We start from the raw sequence: 21,467 nt of genomic DNA on the forward strand, positions 1-21,467 counted from the left end.
CTTCTGCCTTACTTCCTGAACAGACTTTGTCATGACACAGGAAGGAGTTGACCAGCTGATCTCATTAGCACACACCCTGCATCATCTACCCTCAGCTGGTCAACTCTTTCCTGTGTCTTAAAATCTGTCCAGGAAGTAAGGCATAAATAATCGAGCAGTGTTTTGAAACAGCCATGAAGAGCAAAAGAAACACATTAATGCTATATTGGTACATATGGGAGCTGGAATTTAGAAAAAAAAATGATGTTCTCCATTTCAGGGATGAATCAGGGCCGAATGTTTGCCTGAATTTGGCCCTGAAATGGAGCCAAACACACACAGGACTCTGAAGCTGCAATGGAGGTATGTGAATCGGCTCTATAGAGTTCCGGTCACAATCTCCTCATGCGAAGTACATGTGGAGAATTATGCATCCAATTCGCAAAAAAATGAGAAGTACCTGTATGTTTAAAAATTAAAGCCAACCACTTATGCACATTTTTACATATTTGCCACAAACAGTTTTGTATGCAAAGTGTTTTTTTTTCTGATATCTTAAGAAATGAACAAGACACATTTAGAGCAATTTGCCTTTGTAATTCTGTGATAGTTCTAGGACATCTGAGACTTTACAATCAGTTCATGCTGACAAAAAAAGACCCATGGTCATATAACACTAGAGGAGAATCAGTTGGAGGTCTGGCTTGGATACAGCAGGATTCCTGAGAAAGTAGAGTCATTGAGATTATCTCCATAGATGCCTCCAAAATCATCTCCATAAACCTGCAGCCAAACCTCATCTCCAACATCCAGGTGCAATAGGATGGAGCCAGAAGCCTGGTCTACATTGTTGGACTGAAACTGGTCAAAGGTGAACATGACAGGCTTGTTATTCTTGTAAAGCCCAACCTTGACATCCTTGATATAAACAGTCAGATGATAGGTGAACAAGTAAAGGCCCTTAACATGGCAGCTGAACTTGCCTGTGCTCTCATCATAATGGCGTTGCTCATTGTAAAAGACTTTGGCGAAGCGGATAGGAACATTTGGGGTGGGACCTCTGCCAGTTAGTCCCATACTAAAGGCTGAGCGTTGTAAGAATGGGCTCTCCCCCATCTCTCCTCGGGCTCCTGGGAATCCCCGTGGGCCCTCAGGTCCTGGGGGTCCGTGCTCACCAGCTTCTCCTTTTTGCCCAGGAACACCTGAAAATATTAATATTCATATTACTATTGTAAATATAACTTTGTAAATGACAGATAGAATACCTTACATTTTACTTCTGTTCTTTTTAAAGGGAAACTATATTTTACTGGGTCAATTTTTTTTTATTTTTTTGTTCAGTATTATAGGTTTTTAGCCTTTTTTGTATCTTTTATGATTTCTGCACATTCTTTAGTTTACAAGTGAACATTTAATGCATGACAAAAAATTTCCAAAACAGTATGGGTTAGCTAAAAAGATAGCAATGCAAATGAAGCTCGCTTTGCAGCTTTTTTTTTCTTATTTTTTCTTTCGGCGTAAAATATGGTACTTAATACTTTGCTGAGTGAAATAAACAAGGCACTTTTTTTAGAGTTGATTTAAACCCATTCTGTAGGCTTGTACCTACAGGTAAGTCTATAATAAGGCTTACCTGTAGGTGCTATGAATATCTCCTAAACCTTCCCGGTTTAGGAGATATTTACACTTCATGCAACTGGTGATGTCACCGGCGCATGTGCTATGATACCTGGTGTAACCCGGCCTGGTATACTTGGGCCGTCCCTTCAGAGCTCCATGCCGCGGTCCATGACTCCTGTGATCATGCGTGAGAGTGATGTCATCACGGCACAGCCAATCAGACGGCCGGAGGATGCAAACCCGGAAGGAAGACCAGGTGAAGATGGATGAGTCAAAGTTCACAGCGTAGCGGTGCAGGGATTCGTTCTAATGCCGCATACACACGGCAACAAATGTTCAATGTGAGCTTTTTTGATGGAAAATCCAACCGTGTTTATGCTCCATCGAACATTTGCTGTCAGAATTTCCGACAACAAAAATTTGAGAGCCGGTTTTTCGACAATTCAACGCACAAAAATTATACACATGCTTGGAATCAATTCAACGCATTCTCGGAATCATTGAACTTTATTTTTCCTGGCTTGTTATAGTGTTGTACGTCACCGTTCGGAATTTTCGGCAACAATTGTGTGACCGTGTTAATGCAAGACAAGTATGAGCCAACATCTGTCAGAAATGTATTTACGGTTTTGTTGTTGAAATGTCCGATCGTCTGTACGTGGCATTAGGTAAGTATTTCATAATGTGCTATTATGTGATACATACTAGCATATTATGCCTATACTTTTCAAAAAAATATAATTAATAATTGGCGTGGTTTACTTCCTCTTTAAGCAAAGCTGAAATAGCGGTTTATTGGTTGGCCATCTGGATGCATAAAAGATTGCAGTTAGGAAAAACACATAATAAAGCTAATTATCCCTATCTTGTTTTTTCCTGAAAATTAATTAAATGTTTGAAAAAAAAAGATTGCATTTTTATATTTCAATATTTAATCATGCTGCTCTATAATAAATATACATGTTATAAACATGTTACAAAAAATAAAGATAAAATATTACAAAACCTAAAATGTGGATAATTGTGTCACTCTGAGTAAATCCCAAATGTTTTTATTCACAAATTAAACATTGAGTCCATGCGTATCCAGTACATTTGAACACATGCAGTAATCAAATTAGAATATAGTCCACAACGGTGCAGTTTATAGTAACTGTGATGCTCATCCCACAAGCCAGTAACCATCCTTTCATAGGTGCTTCTCAATCCACCTCCCTTTGTAGTGCTCCGGTATGCAAACAGTGTATCACCACAAAGTGCTCCCCCTTCAGATGAACTCTCACCTTCAGCAATGCAACCTTGCAACTAAGCTTGGTCAAAATGGGCCTTTTAGCCTCTCCCAGGCTAGAAAAAAGATTTCCTGTGTACCCCCGAAAATATTTCCTCGTCACTTTGCCACACACCAATCAATGGTATCCGGATAGCATATGCAAAGAAATCTCAATAGTGCTCATATATATATACGCACACACACACACACACACACAAATATATATATATATATATATACACTCACCAGCCACTTTATAAAAAACGCCTTGTGATGGAGCGAAATAAAATGTCTGTTATCTTTCTCTTTTAACGACTCTCCTTTAAATTACTTTCCTTTCTTTTATTCTTTTTATTATATTATTTTCTTTCATGTTGCGATATATGTGCATGTGTATATATATATATATATATATATATATATATATATATATGCATGTATATGTGTATTTCAGTATTCGCGTAACAAGACAGCAGTATATATCCTTGACAAACAGATGTTCTTTTCAACCCACTCCTACCCCTCCCACCGTGAAAAGTAATGGCGACGGAAAGCATGGAATGTGAAGCCTCGTGGCCAGGAAGATGTAACAAGAGAAAGACCATATGAATGAGCCAATCAGATGTACCCATATGTGATGACGTTTGCTTATGTCACTTTGGCTATAAAGAGCTGTAACCTGAATAAAGGGCTTCCTGGTGAGAAGGAGCTTTGTACTGACCAGTGTGTGCAGTGTGATTTATTTTACATGCATGCTCTCACATCCACATGAATTTGGCTCAGCGGCAGAATAAAACATGTATCCTGGAATTGGACCAGGGATAAATCTATTACAGCCTGTTCAATTGCTTGGTAACACAAATTGCTAATCAGCCAATCACATGGCAGCAATTCAATGCATTTAGGCATCTAGACGTGGTGAAGACAACTTGCTGAAGTTCAAACCAAGCATCCGAATTTGGGAAGAAAAGGGATTTAAATGACTTTGAACGTCTCATTGTTGTTGGTGCCAGACGGACGGGTCTGAGTTTTTTTAAAAACTGCCGAATTAACTAGGATTTTCATGTACAACCATCTCTAGGGTTTACAGAGTATGGTCTGAAAAAGAGAAAATAATCAGTGAGAGTCAGTTGGGTGGATGGAAATGCCTTGTTGATGTCACAGGTCAGAAGAGAATATGCAGACTGGTTCGAGATGATAGCAAGGCAACAGTAACTCAAAAAAACACTTGTTGCAACCAAGGTATGCATAATACTATCTCTGAATGCACAACACATTGAACAGAAGACCACACCGGGTGCCACTCCTGTCAGCTAAGAACAGGAAACTGAGGCTACAATTCGCACAGGCTCACCAAAATTAGACAATAGAAGATTGGAAAAACGTTGCCTGGTCTGATGAGTCTCGATTTTAGCTGGGACATTCACATGGTAGGGTCAGAGTTTGGCATAAACAACATGTAAACATGGATCCATCCTGCCTCGTATCAATGGTTCAGGCTGGTGGTATAATGGTGTGGGGGATATTTTCTTGGCACACTCTGGGCCCCTTCGTACCAACTGAGCATCATTTAATCACCATGGCCTAACAAAATATTGTTGCTGACCATGTCCATCCCTTTATGACTACAGTGTAGCCATCTTCTGATGGCTCTTTACAGCAGAATAATGCACCATGTCACAAAGCTCAAATCATCTCACCACTGGTTTCATGAACATGACGTTGGGATTGATTTACTAAAGGCAGATAGACTGTGCACTTTACAAGCAAAGTTGCTCCTGAGCTTTGTAAATGAATGAAGCTTCACTTTGCATAGAATATCCAATCACATGCAAGGGGGAAAAAAAAGCATGCACATGATTGGATGATGGAAGTCAGCAGAGCTTCCTTTCATTTACTAAGCTCTGGAGCAACTGCATTTGAAACGTGCACAGTCTATCTTCCTTTAGTAAATCAACCCCAATGAGTTCACTGTACTCCATTGGCCTCCACAGTCACCAGTCACCAAATCTCAATCCAATAGAGCACCTTTGGAATGTGGTGGAAGGGGAGATTTGCAATATGGATGTGCAGCCAACAAATCTGCGTTATGCTATCATGTCAATATGGAACAAAATCTCTGAGGAATGCTTCCAACACCTTGTTGAATCTACTGTATGCCACAAGGACTTAAGGCAGTTCTGAAGGCAAAGGGGGTTTCAACCTGGTACTAGCAAGGTGTACCTAATAAAGTGGCCAGTGACTGTGTGTGTATATATACTGTAAATATGTATGTATATATATATATAAATAACACACATACCTACACACACAGTATATATATATATATATATATATATATATATATATATATATATATATATATATATATATATATATATTAGTAGATTTTTGTCCTGCCCATAATTAATATTTAAAATATGCATCAAACCACTTTACATTCCTTGTTAGGCCCCTTTCAGACGTACGGATCCCGTGAGGATCCTTACGGTTCTTATCCGCTTGCTCATCAGGTATCCCCGCTGAGCTGGCAGATGACACTGTGCAGGAACCGCCCTATCAGATTGTCGCTCTCCCCTATGGGAAGATCAGATGATCACAGACCGTCTGTCCGTGTTCAACCGATCAGACCATAGCGGACACCGATGAGATATTCATCCACTGACACCCGCTATCTCATAGGGATACATGGATGTCCCTTTTTCATCCGTAAACAGATGGATGAAAAAATGGACATACGGTCCGCAGGTGTGAAAGGGGCCTCAGGCAGCGCACATATATTTTTCAAATAGTTAGGTTTAGCTTGCCATTTCAATGGGACACATGAATGGGGTAGCCAAGGCAGAGGCCCATTTTGGAGAAAGGGGGTTTAGGCTCCTCTGGTCATTATAATGAAATATACATAGGATAGGCACCTTGGCTAGAATAATTTGTATGTAGGCAAAGCTTTTGGTAAGACTTAGTGCCTTGAAGCCGTTCTGCATCTCTCAATGATGTTTTGCTTTACTTGGGGGTCTGCTACTTCTGGGCAATGTATCAGGATAACCATACTATTTTCCAAAAAGTGAACTACAGGGATTGTGAGTAATTGCACCTTATTATTATTATGAATTGTGATTCCTCTGTGATATGCATTCACACAGAATAGGTTTTACTAGGTTTTCAGTTTGTTTGACAATTGGTTAGGCTGTTAGGCTGAGGCCCCGTACACACGGCCGAGGAACTCGACGTGCCAAACACATCGAGTTCCTCGGCCAGTTCAGTCCTGGAGCCGCCGAGGACCTTGGCGGGCCGAGTTCTCCCATAGAACAACGAGGAAATAGAGAACATGTTCTCTATTTCCTCGCCGAGGTCCTCGTCGGCTTCCTCGGCCGAAAGTGTACACACGGCCGGGTTTCTCGGCAGAATTCAGCCAGAAACTCGGTCGGAAGCTGAATTCTGCCGAGGAAACTGGTCGTGTGTACGGGGCCTAAGTTATCTATTATATATATCTGTATCTGTGTGCATGCACAGCCACACATACAGTGCCTTGAAAAAGTATTCATACCCCTTGACATTTTCAACATCATTTTGTCATGTTAGAACCAAAAAATGTATTTTGTATTTTATCGGAATCTTATGTGATTGACCAACACACAATTGTAACGTGGAAGGAAAATGATAAATGGTTTTCATTTTTTTTTACAAATAAATATGTGAAAAGCATGGCATGCATTTGTATTCAGCCCCCCTGAGTCAATACTTTGTAGAATCACCTTTCTCTGCAATTACAGCTGTAAGTCTTTTTGGGGATGTCTCTACCAGCTTTGCACATCTAAAGAGTACATTTTTTCCCCATTCTTCTTTGCAGAATAGCTCAAGCTCTGTCAAATTAGATGGAGAGCCTCTGCAAACAGCAATTTTCAAGTTTTGCCACAGATTCTCAATTGGAATTGGAATTGGAAAGTCTAGGCTTTGACTGGGCCATTCCAACACATGAATATGCTTTGATCTAAATCATTTCATTGTAGCTCTGGCTGTATGTTTAGGGTCGTTATCCTGCTGGAAGGTGAACCTCCGCCCCAGTCTCAAATCTTTTGCAGACTCTTAACAGGTTTTCTTCTAAGATTACCCTGTATTTCACTCTATCCATTTTCCCATCAACACTGACCAGCTTCTCTGTCCCTGCTGACGAAAGCATAACCACAACATGATGCTGAAACCACCATGTTTCACGGTGGGGATGGTGTGTTCAGGGTGATGTGCAGTGTTAGTTTTTCGCCACACATAACGTTTTCCCTTAGGCCAATTTTGGTCTCATCTGACCAGAGCACCTTCTTTCACATGTTTGCTCTGTCCCATACATGGTGTTTTGCAAACTGAAAGCAGAACTTCTTATGGCTTTCTTTTTGCCACTCTTCCATAAAGACCAGATTTGTGGAATACACAACTAATGGTTGTCCTGTGGACAGATTCTCCCACCTGAGCTATGGATCTCTGAAGTTCCTCCAGAGTTACCATGGACCTCTTGGCTGCTACTCTGATTAATGCTCTCCTTGCCCAGCCTGTCAGTTTAGGTGGACAGCCATGTCTTGGTAGATTTGCAGTTGTGCCATACTTTTTCCATTTTTGGATGCTGGATTTAACAATGGTCCGTGAGATGTTCAAAGCTTGGGATATATTTTTATAACCTAAACCTGCTTTAAACTTCTCCACAACTTCATCCATGACCTGTCTGGTGTATTCCTTGGCCTTTATGATGCCGTTTGTTCACTAATGTTCTCTAACAAACCTCTGAGGGCATCACAGAACAGCTGTATTTGTACTGAGATCAAATTTCACACAATTAGGTGACTTCTGAAAGCAATTGGCTCCACTAGATTTTAGTTAGAGGTATCAGAGTAAAGGGGGCTGAATACAAATGTGTCACAAACTATGGTGAACGAGAGTGAACCACAACTGCGGTTAGGGAAAAGATTTCAATGCACTTCTCTATGTAATATGATTTTCAGTACTTGACCCCAGGCGTCACTCTAAACAGAAAAAAAGAGTTTGGGGGTTCACTACATCATATCTCTCACATATAGGAATGCATTGAGCTACTAAGGGAGCAGGTATTACAACATACCTTCAACCCCTAGCGTTAAAGGTATAGCAAACATGTTCGGTATTTGCAGCCAGGAGGGCGTATACTATAAAGAACAAATGTCAAGCACGTAGCATATAAAAATACTGTATGCAGATAGCATATACTTGAGAGAGGCAACTGTAGCCTAAATGGTTTAAGAGTGAATGTCCCTTTAAGATATTCCACAACTGTTACATGAAGGCACAATAAGTAATCCCGAGCAGCACGGTAGTATAAACTAGAGCCAGATTCAAATACAGTACTTAGTAAAAGCTATATGTGAACCGGGTAATTCTAGAGCAATAAATGTAACGTAGTAATGGTACTTATCCGTTTGCAGAGCATGAGAGTTCTTCAGTAAGCAGATTATTGTAGCAGCAATGGGATTCTGTTATGGAGGGTCTCCTGGTGGAAGATATCTTGGGGTGTCCCCAGCAAATGCAGTAAGGATGGCAGCGTGGATCCAGGTAATGGTTACTTAGAAGGATTAAGTTGTAGCTTCATGGATCTGGGCTGCGATGATATTCGGTTGAGGGGATTTTTGCCAGTAGTTTGTTTGTAGCGTGGTCCGGCTACGACCGACAATAATAGAACAGCGTGTAGTAAACACGCTGTTCTGTTTATAGGAGTAAAGCATGTTTGCCGAATAGAGTGTTGATTACGCTCGGCACTTCCGTGTTCCATGCTGGAACGCACGCGGCGCCGGGCGATGACGTCAGTGCGCGGTCGCGGTATGCATTTCAGCGCGGAACGCAATATGGCGACAAAAGCGTCATGTACAAAATGCACCCCACATATTTCAGATATTTATTTGTAAAAGATATTAATAACCATTTATAATTTTCCTTCCACTTCACAATTATGTGCCACTTTGTGTTGGTCTATCACATAAAATCTCAATAAAATTAAGTTTTTGGTTCTAACATGACAAAATGTGGAAAATTTCAAGGGGTATGAATACTTTTTCAAGGCACTGTAAACACCATACACAATTTAATGCACATAATTATTTTTTTACACCCCATTCCTCTACTAAAACCAGCACTAACCTGTCTGTCCTCTTTCGCCCTTTTCTCCATCCTTCCCTTCTTTGCCATCCCTCCCTGGCATTCCATTGTGTCCAGGATAACCAGGTGCTCCACCCATCCAGTTGGCACAGGGATTTCGCTGAGGTTGTGTTGGGTCATCTTCAGCTGAAGAATACAGTGGTGCCAACAGAAGCAAAGCACACACAGAATGTAGAGGCAGCATTGTCCTGTATCACAATGGAAGATTAAGAATAGTGTTAAAAGACCACATAAACATATTATGTCCATTGTAGGTGAAGTCAGGTGAGCAGATATCTTAAATAGAGAGGACATGAGAATTATACAAACCCAATAAGTGAATTATTACTATACCATCTACCAAAAAATAACTATTCATCAATTTTGGATGCACTGACCCTATAACAGTCTTTGCATATTGCATGAGGCTTCTATGGCTGCTGCCAGAACTTTGGTTGACATTAGGGCCAGGAAAGCATGATGGGGCAAAAAATGACCCCAAACCAAGGAAGCCAGGCATAAGATTATGTGAGGAATCTATCTTGTGTGGTTTTATTCCAGTAGGCATGGGGTGGTGACTGGCTTTCTTTAAAGGAAACCCAAATCAAAGGAAATTAGTTTATTGCAATTGTTGGCATTCTGAAAACAAAAAGTTTTTGGTCATCATGCTGGCTCGTTGCAATGGTTTCTTAACCACTTACCCCCCGGACCATATTGCTGCCCAAAGACCAGAGTACTTTTTGCGATTCGGGACTGCGTCGCTTTAACAGACAATTGCGCGGTCGTGCGACGTGGCTCCCAAACAAAATTGGCGTCCTTTTTTTCCCACAAATAGAGCTTTCTTTTGGTGGTATTTGATCACCTCTGCGTTTTTTATTTTTTGCGCTATAAACAAAAATAGAACGACAATTTTGGAAAAAATGAATATTTTTTACTTTTTGCTGTAATAAATATCCCCCAAAAATATATAAAAAAACATTTTTTTTCCTCAGTTTAGGCCGATACGTATTCTTCTACATATTTTTCGTAAAAAAAAATCGCAATAAGCATTTATTGATTGGTTTGCGCAAAAGTTATAGCGTTTACAAAATAGGGGGTATTTTTATGGCATTTTTATTAATATTTTTTTTTACTAGTAATGGCGGCGATCAGCGATTTTTTTTTCGGTATTGCGACATTATGGCGGACACTTCGGACATTTTTGACACATTTTTGGGACCATTGGCATTTTTATAGCGATCAGTGCTATAAAAATGCATTAGATTACTATAAAAATGCCACTGGCAGTGAAGGGGTTAACACTAGGGGGCGGGGAAGGGGTTAAGTATGCCTGGGTGTGTTCTTACTGTGGGGGGGGGGGGGTGGCCTCACTAGGGGAAACACTGATCTTCTGTTCATACATTGTATGAACAGAAAATCAGCATTTCCCCTGCTGACAGGAACGAGAGCTGTGTGTTTACACACACAGCTCCCGTTCCCCGCTCTGTACCGAGCGATCGCGTGTGCCCGGCGGCGATCACGCCAGCCGGGCACACGCACGGGAGTCGGGGGCGAGCGGGGGGCGCGCGCGCGCGCCTCCGGCGGCGCGCGTGCGCCCCTAGTGGCGGCTAATAGGCAGGACGTCATATAACGTGATCTCGCCTAGGAGAGCCACCTTGTGGACGTATTTCGACGGTGCGGCGACGGCAAGTGGTTAATCACTTACCTGAAACAAGTATACAGATCAGGAGTTTTAACTAGGGCTGTCCCAATACCAATACTAGTATCGGTATCAAGACCAATACAGAGCATTTGCGCGAGTACTTGTACTCGCGCAAATGCTCCCGATGCCTGATCCGATACCTGGGAGAGAGAGAGGCAGCGTGTAATGCCTGTATCCGTGTATAATGCTCAGACGGCGGCCATCCAGTGTACAAAAGCCTCCTCATCTGTGATAGGGGAACACTCCCAGCAAGTGAGTCAGTGTTCTGCCTATCACGGACATCCTCTCATCCTCATCCCATGGACGAGGATGAGAGGATGTCCGTGATAGGCGGAACACTAACTCACTGCTGGGAAACTGAGTTCCCCTATCATGGACAAGGAGGAGGAGGAGGCGCGGCTTTTGTACACTGGATGGCCGCCGTCTGAGCATTATACACGGACACAGGCATTACACGCTGCCTCTCTTTGTGTAGTTTGACTCATTGGTGGTTACAGTACAGATTGTTACAATCCATGTTCTCTCACACGCTAAGTTTTTGATTATTGCATTATGGTAATTTTTTAATTTCCAAAGGAAGCCCAACAGATTCCTTTTACAAGTTTGTCTCTGAATTCAATCCAGGTAAACAGCAGGGGTGTTTTCCTAGTGCAGGTTTATTACTATAAAGCCAGAACAGTACCACCTATAAAACTGTAGGCTGCAAAGTGCCATTTTCACATCCTTTATTGTAATTTAAATCATATTCTACAGTTATGGATGAGAGGATGTCTGTCAGTGCCATTTGTCAGTGCCCACTCGTCAGTGCCAGCCATCAATGCGTCACTGTCACATGACATTAAAAAAAGTATCGGTAATCAGCGAGTACTTGAAAAAAAAGTATCAGTACTTGTACTCGATACTGTATTTTGCAGAAAAAATTTGCATTTATTATCTTTTCCTGCTGGAGCAGTAGATCAGGGGTGCAATGTCAGGCTTCTGAAGACAAGCCCTGCAGCTTCCAGCCTGTATCTCCATACAGGCTGTTGGATTGAAAGCTGCAGGGTTTGTGATTAAACGACAAGGGAGCTCACCAGTGCCCTAACAGTTCATTCAGAACTACAGACCATTAGCCATGGTGGCTGATGGTACTTGTTGTTCATTCATTCACAGAAAACTGTAAATGAATGATGTGGCCATGTGGGTGAGATCCTGCACGGTTGTGCTGTTTTTAAATTGTGACGGTGGATGCAATAAGAAGAACCCCTGCCCGCTGTCACAATGAAAGGGTCGATCTGAGGTAAAAGCAGGAGCTTGAATCCCAGATTGCATGGATAATTTGCCACAAATTTGTGGCAGTGTTGAATCGTAAGTCTGCTGCACATTTTCACTGGCAAGTTGTACACTTGCAGAGCACTTAAAGCACAAGCTCTAGTTGTTGCAAATTTGTGTGGCAAGTCTCTAGCAAGAGCAAAGTTGCAGTGGTGAGTCTACAGCAAAAGCTCTGTAAGTCTACAGCATGAAAATTCAGCCACAGTGACCCCTGTGGTGGGATGACCATTGCACAACATAACTGAACCAGAACTTGCAGCAAACTTGCAGAATGTTTGCAAAGAAAGTTGATTTGGAATCATGCAAGGCGGATTGCTGCAATTGTGCAACAAACTTGTGAAGCCTGGCAAGTCTAGCAATAGCTTAGCAAGTCATTTTTTAAACTTGCAGCACAATTGCTTGCTATCTGGGGTATTACATGTTCCACCCTAAATACAGGCGAAGCTTGTAACATATTCCAAAAGGTGACCTTGCTCTTTAATGTCCCCAGGATCCTGTGATGTCTCCCCGCTGTGTGTGCGGGCCATCCGCTCGATCTATTACAGTGCCGAGCTCCGTTCCCTGCGAGCGTCGTGACGCACGGGGATGGAGCTCGGCTTCAAATTCAAAAGGTTAAAAACACATACAGTACACTGTAATTTTACAGATTACATTACTGTATCAAATTATTTGACATCCCTTTTGTTCCTAATGCTTTGTCCAGTGCCTTGCATGTAGTTTTATATTATAAAGACTGGGCCAGATTCATGTAGCCCGGGCGCAGCGTAACATAACCGATTTAGGTTACACCGCCACAAATTTTCAAATTTTCTGTCTCAGTGCCCGATCCACAAAGCACTTACCTGGAAATTTGCGGCGGTGTATCCTAAATCCGTCCGGCGCAAGGTGGGCCAATTCAAATGGGGCGGGTACCATTTAAATTAGGCGCGCTCCTGCGCCGGACGTACTGCGCATGCTCCCGATGCAAATTTCCCGACGTGCTTTGCGCGAAATTACGACGCGCCAACATTTTGTGAATCGCGACGTGAAAAAAAGACTTGCGTCGGGAAAAAAAAAAAATTCAAAAAATTCAAAAGCGACGCGGGAAAGACGGGTATACTTTTACATGGTGTAGTAATTTTACACTTTGTAAAAGGTGCCCTATCTTTGCGACGGCAAACTAACACTTGTGGCGACGGAATGACGGGAAACAGTTTAGTGGATCGCCGTAACTGATAATTTGCATACCCGACGCTGGTTTACGACGCAAACTCCCCCCAGCGGCGGCCGCGGTACTGCATCCTAAGATCCGACAGTGTAAAACTATTACACCTGTCGGATCTTAGGGATATCTATGCGTAACTGATTCTATGAATCAGCCGCATAGATAGAAACAGGAATACGACGGCGTATGAGCAGATACGCCGCCGTATCCCTTTTGTGAATCTGGCCCAATGTTCTTTCTACCTGAAAACTGGAGAATGTCCATAGCAACCAAAAAGTGACCAATTACATCAAAAGCACTTTTAGACCAGCAAGAATCACTTGCAGAATTTAGCGATAGCGATTTGTGGGGAAATTCGTCATCAAACACTGAAAGTAATGACAGCGACAAATCAGCAACTGTTTTTGATTTGATTACATTATGGAATAAAATGTATTATTATTACATTATTATTTGTTATAATTATTTATAGCTATTTATTATATTATAATTTATGATTTTGTGTTTCAAACTTTATCATACCCGGGATGTCTACTAGACTCTTTGTTTGGACAGATTTAAGTGATTTATTCCTAAGAATTACAGGCCTACAATATAAAACGCCAAATTTCCATGCAAAATAATTGTATCGCTTTCAGCATCAAAAATCTGACATAATCATACCGCCAGGGAGGTTAAAATCCCTGACAATTTTTTGTTTGTTTGTGCTCTGTGTCTTAGCAGAGAGAATTCTTTCACCTGTTTCAAGATACAACAGATTGTGAAAGAGAGTGGAGATAGATCGGAAAACAACATATTTCTCCTCATTTTTTTTTTCTGGTGATAACAGTCACTTGTGTCAGTGGGGCTTTAATCACATTCATATCATTTTACTGAGCATGATGTTTGGCCTAATTTTTGTTTAGTAAATGATCTTATTGTTAAATATATTTTAATAGAATGCTACTGTTTTGCATTTTATTGTAGGTGTCAAGCTGTCATTACAATGAATATGCTGGTTTTGAAATGTAAATTCATTATTGATTTTGGGAACCATGCTGGTTGAATACACAATGCTCTTTTATAAATTTTATCTGACCTAGACAAACAATGCAAAAATAAAAGGGGATGTCTGGACAGCCGCACTCCAAGAAATATATTGCTTTATTGTAAAAGTTAAATTACAGGATACATGCCACAGCAAACAGGATACAGGCTGATGCATTTCACACTAGAACTTAGTGCTTAATCATAGCTATGAATATTCACTAGTTCTAGTTCTAGTGTGAAACACGTCAGCCTGTATCCTGTTTGCTTTTTTTTTTTTTGGAGTGTGGCTGTCCAGACATCCCCTTTCATTTTTGCATTATTACATGCATTGCCAGCACCCGTGGCTTCAGATCCAGTGAGGAGCTTCTTAATTTCTGCCTTGAGTGGTGACTCCCTTTCTCTATCTCAGTGTTTCCCAACTCCAGTCCTCAAGGCACACCAACAGGTCATGTTTTCAGGCTTTCCATTATTTTGCACAGGTGATTTGATCAGTTTCACTGCCTTAGTAATTACCACAGCCGTTTCATCTGAAGGAAATCCTGAAAACATGACCTGTTGGTGTGCCTTGAGGACTGGAGTTGGGAAACACTGCTCTATCTGACCTAGACAAACACTTTTAGAGCATCCGGCACCTCATCCCGAAAAGTCAAAATATATAGTGATAAATGGAGTGGGATTATAACTGTACCAACAGATAATAATGGAAACCAAAATTACTCAAAAAAAAGGATTTAATATAAACATGATTAAAAGCCAATCAAAACAGATCATTGTGTTTCATTATACATCTCCATTAGGTGGTCATAAAGACGGATTTACGGTTATATTCGTATGATATCCCAACATGTTTCATCTGTTGGGCTTCATCAGGGGATAAGATTAATGAACCAACCAGAAGACACAAAAGACTATGCAGAAGAATACAAGAAAAGTATCAAAAAACATATATATAGGATATTAAATAAATAAGGAAAAGCATGTATAACTAGTTTGCCACTGGGTCACCACCAAAAATCAGGACCACCAATAAGGAAAACACACAACAACCAGGCTAACAAAGAGGGGAAATACACTGAAAAAAATTATAAACCCAACACTTTTGTGTTTGCTCCTATTTATCATGAGCTGAATGCAAAGATTTGTGACTTTTTTTTATGTACACAAAAGGCCTATTTCTCTCAAATATTGTTCACAAATCTGTCTTAGTGAGAACTTCTCCTTTGAGAAGAGTGGCCTTTTTTGTGGCCAGCCTAAGGCCCTGTACACACAATCAGTCCAAACTGATGAAAACGGACTGAAGTTTAGTTTCATCGGTTAACCGATGAAGCTGACTGATGGTCTGATGTGCCTATACACCATCAGTTCAAAAAACGATCGAGTCCAACGCGGTGATGTAAAACACAACGACGTGCTGAGAAAAATGAAGTTCAATGCTTCCTGCATGCGTCAAATTGATTCTGAGCATGCCCGGGTTTGGAACCGATGCTTTTGCGTACTAACCATCGGTTTTGACTGATCGGTTAGGCGTCCATCGGTTCAATTTTAAAGCGAGTTCTACATTTTGCGACCAAAGGATAACGGACCGATGGGGCCCACACACGGTCGGTTTGGACCGATGAAACTGAACTTCAGTCTGTTTTCATCAGTTTTGTCCGCAGGAACGTCCACCAGAGCTGTTGCCCTTGTATTGAATGTTCATTTCTCTACCATAAACCATCTTCAAAGGCGTTTCAGAGAATTTGGCAGTACATCCAACCGGCCTAACAACCGTAGACCACATGTAACCACACCAGCCCAAGACCTCCACATCCAGCATCTTCACCTCTAAGATCTTCTGAGACCAGCCACCTGGACAGCTATTGCAATAATCCGTTTAAATTAACACAGGAGGGCGCCTGCAGATAAAGCAATTTATGTCCAACTTGAATAAATTGCTGAGATAAATAATAATAATGTGCTGGTAAATTAGCATATTAGCGCATTAGAGCAGTCTTGGGTGCCTCTATCTTCTACTGGTCTTCCTTCCAGGTTCGCTCTGTTGAGCCACTTCAATGAGTGGCTGCAATAACGTCACTCCATCATTTCATCATGGTACAGACTGGTGCCGTAAATGTATTCTGAGCTGCGCATGCGTGCCTCAGTGTACATTACCGCGTACAAGGCAGGGAAACTCTTCTTTTAGAAAAACCCTACCTGCCAACGTTTTTTAGACTTTTGACTCTTTAGCAATTATGCCAGCATATTGTATTTTATTTATTTGTTACTGGTGTTAATATAATGACAACAATTTACACAGCATTGTACATTCACATCAGGAGACTAAAATTGATAGTCCATATCTGATACCCTGTTTCCCCGAAAATAAAACCTACCCCTAAAATAAGACCTAGCGTACTTTTCCAGGAGGACTGCAATATAAGCCCTACCCTGAAAATAAGCCCTAGTTTAAAATCCTATAACCCACTCTATTACAGTAGTACACAATGTACAATGTGTGTGTTTCTGTAACATACATGCAGGGAAGAGAGCTCCGGCAGGTCACAAAAGCGCAGAGCGGCGCTATAATGAAGGTATTTGGCACAATTATATTACAGAAATACACACATTGTACATTATATACTACAGTAATAGAGTGGATTACAAGATTTTACAAGCATTTTAGCTCAGTTCACACTTGGGATTCCTAACAGGCAGGTCGAGAGAAGGGAAGAGAAGACAGCACATTACATGGTAAGACCTACCCCAAAAATAAGCCCTACTGTGTCTTTTGTTGCCAAAATTAATATAAGACCCGGGCTTATTTTCGGGGAAACACGGTATGTATACATACACATACTAGGGACAATTTACACAGGAGCCAATTAACCTACCAGCAAGTCTTTGGAGTGTGGGAAGAAACTAAAGTATACAGAGCAAACTCATTTAATGACAAGGTGAACATGCAAACTCCATGTAGGTAGCGTCCTCTGTATTAAACACCTACCCCTATATTAAATACTCATAAATACACAGAACACATTTGTACTTTAAAATAATATCTCACAATTCTTACAAAACATGTAACACCTTACAGATCATAAGATATATTGAAATGATAAGTCTTACCCGATGAATATTCGTGTTCTGTCTCCTGTGCAATGGACTAACCGCGTTCCATTCTATACGGAGCATGTGTCACTGTCAGTTAAAATTAATTCTCTGCATTACTGTGGAGGGAGATTATTTAAAGGTCAGTATTTAGATCAGGAATTCCTTGTCTGGTGGGAGCAGTTTAAGGAACACAAGTAATCTCAAGCTCTTTGAAACTCTTTGAAAAAATGGAAAAATATAAAAGATCAGACACTTTTGATAAATTGCTTTAATTTTGAAGCCCATACTGTAACAAGTGTCCCTTAAAGACAAACTATATACATACAATTGTATGTGTATGTATTCCTATAAATACAATTAAAACATTTAAATAACACATACACATGCACTCACATCAATTACTGCTAACTAATAGTAACTGACATCACCTATTTCACAGACAAATTCATTTTCTATTGAAAGCTAAAATGTGTTCTACATCATGTGCTTAGCCACACTAAAGGCTTCACCCAAATAGTTGTTTTGGGCAACTTTGAAAATATGTACAGTAAAACCTTGGCTTGAGAGTAATTTGGTTTGAGAGCATTTTGCAAGAATACATTTTGATTTAATATACAAGCGATGTCTTGATATAGGAGTAGCGTCATGTCACAACTAGGCGTAAAAGAGAAAAGAGGCACCTCTAAGTGTAGCAATATGGTTACATTTAATGAAGGTACAACATTTAGCAACTTATTGCTACACTTAGAGGTGCCCCTCTTCTCTTTTATACCCTGGAGCTCTTACTGGATTTTGCTTCTAATCCCCTTGCGGAGGCTTCCATTTGTGGATGGACATTTTATGGTTACACAACCCATCCCATTACTATAATCATTTTATATGCACTATAAACTGAAGGACCTATGAATAAATGGTCGTGGAACAAATCATTTGACTTTCCATTATTTCTTATGGGGAGATTTGCTTTGATATACAAGTGCTTTGGATTACAAGGATGTCTCTGGAACTAATTATGCTTGCAATCCAAGGTTTTACTGTATTTAAAATTGTATTTATATGGATGTACATATGTAAAACTATATTAAAAATACATTTCCAGTTTCTTTGTAGGTCACGTGCACACAGGCATTTTAACTTGCTTTTGACACATTTCTAATCTAACCTTCAAACACAATACGCTTCTCCTTTTTCTTGCCTGTTTGACACATGAAATTTATTGGGATTAGCTAGTACCTATTCATTGGGGCTGATTGACTAAAGCAAATGAATAAAAGTAGTAATAAATCATTACAATGTGCTTAGAGGTGTCACATGCACTAGTGCATGTACATGTACAAAGTGATCATGATCCCTGAACATGTGTGTACCATGAAATCAAAGTCCCCCATGCCTATGGAACATCTCGATCAGGGACAGCCCATCCATTAGGGGCACACAGGTGCCACCCCCCTATCCATGCCTCCGGCCCCCATAGAGGACGCCGGATGCAGGAATTCCAATGGGCACGTGATTAGAGCCAGAGGCTCTAATAGGCTTCAAAAAAGGGTGGGCTCAGGGCGAAGAGCACTGCCAACCGAGCCAACCCAGTTGTGTGACTATAGCAAATGAATATTTGCTATTTTCACACTGATTCTCCTCCTGGCCAATCAGGAAGTGGGTCTAAGACCCGTTTCCCATTTGGCTCAAAGGAGAAGTGCTCTTATTGGTCACCAAGGAGGAGAAGAAGCCGCTGTGATCACGGATGCCTGCAGAGGAGAGCAGGGGAAGGAGAAGCCACCCTTGATGCCTGCCGCCTGTTGCCTGAGTGAATTGCTGCCCACCATAGATAGGGTAAGTGGTCCAGACCCGACCGGGGCGGGTGGGTGTAGTGTGTTACCCAACCGACTGGGGGGGGGGGGGGTATCTGTGGGTGCACTGTTTGCCGCCACTGATCTCAATCATTCTGTTTCTGTGCATTCTCTTTCTTTAAGTTTCTACTTCTTCCTGAGTGTTTGAAAAGCTTCTTTAACTGACATGTTATACTTATCTGCTCTGTGCAATGGTTTTGCACAGAGCAGCCCTGATCCTCCTCTTCCCAGGTCCCCTGCTGGTGCTGCTGGCACCTCCTCTTCATCCATTGCTACTATAGGAAGCCACTTCTTATAGGGGAACATGTGTTCCCTTAGCCCCACTGCCTGCGTCCATAGACCCAGACAGTGGGGCACTCCCTTTGTGCAAATAATAAAGTCCAGTCACTGCTGCTGCTCTCTCTCCTTGTGCAGGATGACTGGTCTTGTACTCAAAGCAAAAAAGCAAAACATCAGTGGACCTTCTGAAAATTTTAGTTTTTCACAAAAAATAGAAAGTCCATTGAAACAAGCTAGGACCTGTACAGATACAGAAGACAGTTAATAACCATGGGCTGGATTCAAGAAGCAATTGCGCCTGTGTAACCATAGGTTACACAGCGCAATTGCTTACTTGCCCCGGCGTAATGAATGCTCCTGATTCAGGAACCTCGTTACGCCGACTGCAGCCTAAGAAATGCGTGGCATAAGGCTCTTATGCCCGCATATCTTAGGCTGCATTCTTGCGATGGCCGCTAAGTGGTGTTCCCGTTGTGCTCAGCGTATAGTATGCAAATTGCATATTAACGCCGATTCACAACGTTGCGCGAGCCCTGTGTACGCAATTTACGTCGTTTCCGTACGGCGGTTTTTGCGTAAGGCTGCCCCTGCAGCCAATGTTACGTATACCCGTCGTTCCCGCATCGCGAAATTTGAAATTTACATAGTTTGCGTAAGTGAATCGTGAATGGCGCTGGACGCCATTCACGTTCACTTTGAAGCAAATGACGTCCTTGCGACGTCATTTGCCGCAATGCACGTCGGGAACGCGCCTAATTTAAATGATTCCTGCCCCTACGGGATCATTTAAATTGCGCGCGCTTGCGCCGGGCATTTTGCCGGCGCGCCCACGCAATTTACGGAGCTACTGCTCCGTGAATCAAGGGCAGCGCAGCAAATTTGCGGGGGCGCAGGGCAAAAACGTTGCCCTGCGCCTCCGTAAATAATGTGCAATTCTACCTGAATCCAGCCCCATGTGTAATTGTCCTTGAAATATATCTAAAGCCATTTTTTTATATATATATTGGAGAGTGTGCAGTAACATGAACGGGGTGAACCTACCCACCAACCAGGTACTCTTGGCCTCAAAAGATCAACTATATTCAATCCAATTAAAATTGCCAAAATAGTGCCATATAGTATACTGTATATGCCAAACTGAGTGAGAAACTATATAACCCAAGGATACAACTGGAGGTGTCACACCGTTGGCTTATATATCTGGTCTTATAGGGGGAGGTTTACTAAAACTGGACCACTTAGAATTTGGTGCAGCTATGTATGGTAGCCAATCAGCATTTAGCTACAGATTGTTCAATTAAGCTTTGACAATAAAACCTGGAGGTTGATTGGTTTCTATACAGAGCTGCACCAGATTTTGCACTCCCCGGTTTTAGTAAATCAACATCATAGTGTCCAAATCTAAAAGATTTAGATGGCACTATTTCTGCTGTTTTAATTGGGTTAAATAAAATAGATATTTTTAGCCGAGTGGTTCCTGGTAGGTGCACCCCCATTCATGTTACTGTATAGTTAGTGCCACTGTTTGGCTTAGTTTGACATAGGACCATATAGTTTTTGTTTGGTTTTATATTGGGGAATGGGTAAAATGACACATAGGGGTTGATTTACTAAAGCCCCTGGAGTGCAAAATCTGGTGCAGCTCTGCATGGTAGCCAATCAGCTTCTAACTTCAACTCGTTCAATTAACGCGGTAGTAAGCCGCGGCTGTTGTGAAAAAAAAATACATAAAACACACTTGTATGGCAATTGCATAATGTGCTAGTATGCAGTGAAGCCCTCCAGTGCTGTAATGTCACCGCTGAGAGGGCTGACACGTTCCCCTGGTCTTTCTTCTGGGTTCCCACGATCCAGCTATGTGATTGGCAGAAACCACAATGACGTCACTCCCACGCATGCGCACGGGAGCCTTTGGTTCCGGCACAAAATTCTGAAGGTTCGGCAAGGTTTGCCGGACCTTCAGAGCGCATGCGCCAGTGATGT

General features: G+C 41.6%; 1 protein-coding gene across 1 annotated transcript; it reads right to left on the reverse strand.

Moving 5' to 3' along the window:
• Positions 1 to 555: 555 nt before the first annotated feature.
• ADIPOQ (adiponectin, C1Q and collagen domain containing) lies at positions 556 to 17,383 on the reverse strand. The gene is made up of 3 exons (XM_040348998.1): positions 17,374 to 17,383; positions 9,026 to 9,231; positions 556 to 1,181 (listed from the first exon to the last, which is right to left on the reverse strand). Exons 2-3 carry the CDS (start codon positions 9,225 to 9,227, stop codon positions 667 to 669), a joined length of 717 nt encoding a protein of 238 aa, XP_040204932.1. The 5' UTR covers positions 9,228 to 9,231; positions 17,374 to 17,383; the 3' UTR covers positions 556 to 666.
• Positions 17,384 to 21,467: the final 4,084 nt, after the last annotated feature.

The sequence above is a fragment of the Rana temporaria genome, chromosome 4 (genome assembly GCF_905171775.1).
Source record: "Rana temporaria chromosome 4, aRanTem1.1, whole genome shotgun sequence".
Taxonomy (NCBI): domain Eukaryota; kingdom Metazoa; phylum Chordata; class Amphibia; order Anura; family Ranidae; genus Rana; species Rana temporaria.

Excerpts from the sequence above, each read along its gene's own strand:
- ADIPOQ (XM_040348998.1), bottom strand. The coding sequence starts at position 9,227 with ATGCTGCCTCTACATTCTGTGTGTGCTTTGCTTCTGTTGGCACCACTG. Across the intron at positions 1,182-9,025 it reads GGGCGAAAGAGGACAGACAG|GTGTTCCTGGGCAAAAAGGA; the intron begins GTTAGTGCTGGT and ends TAATATTTTCAG.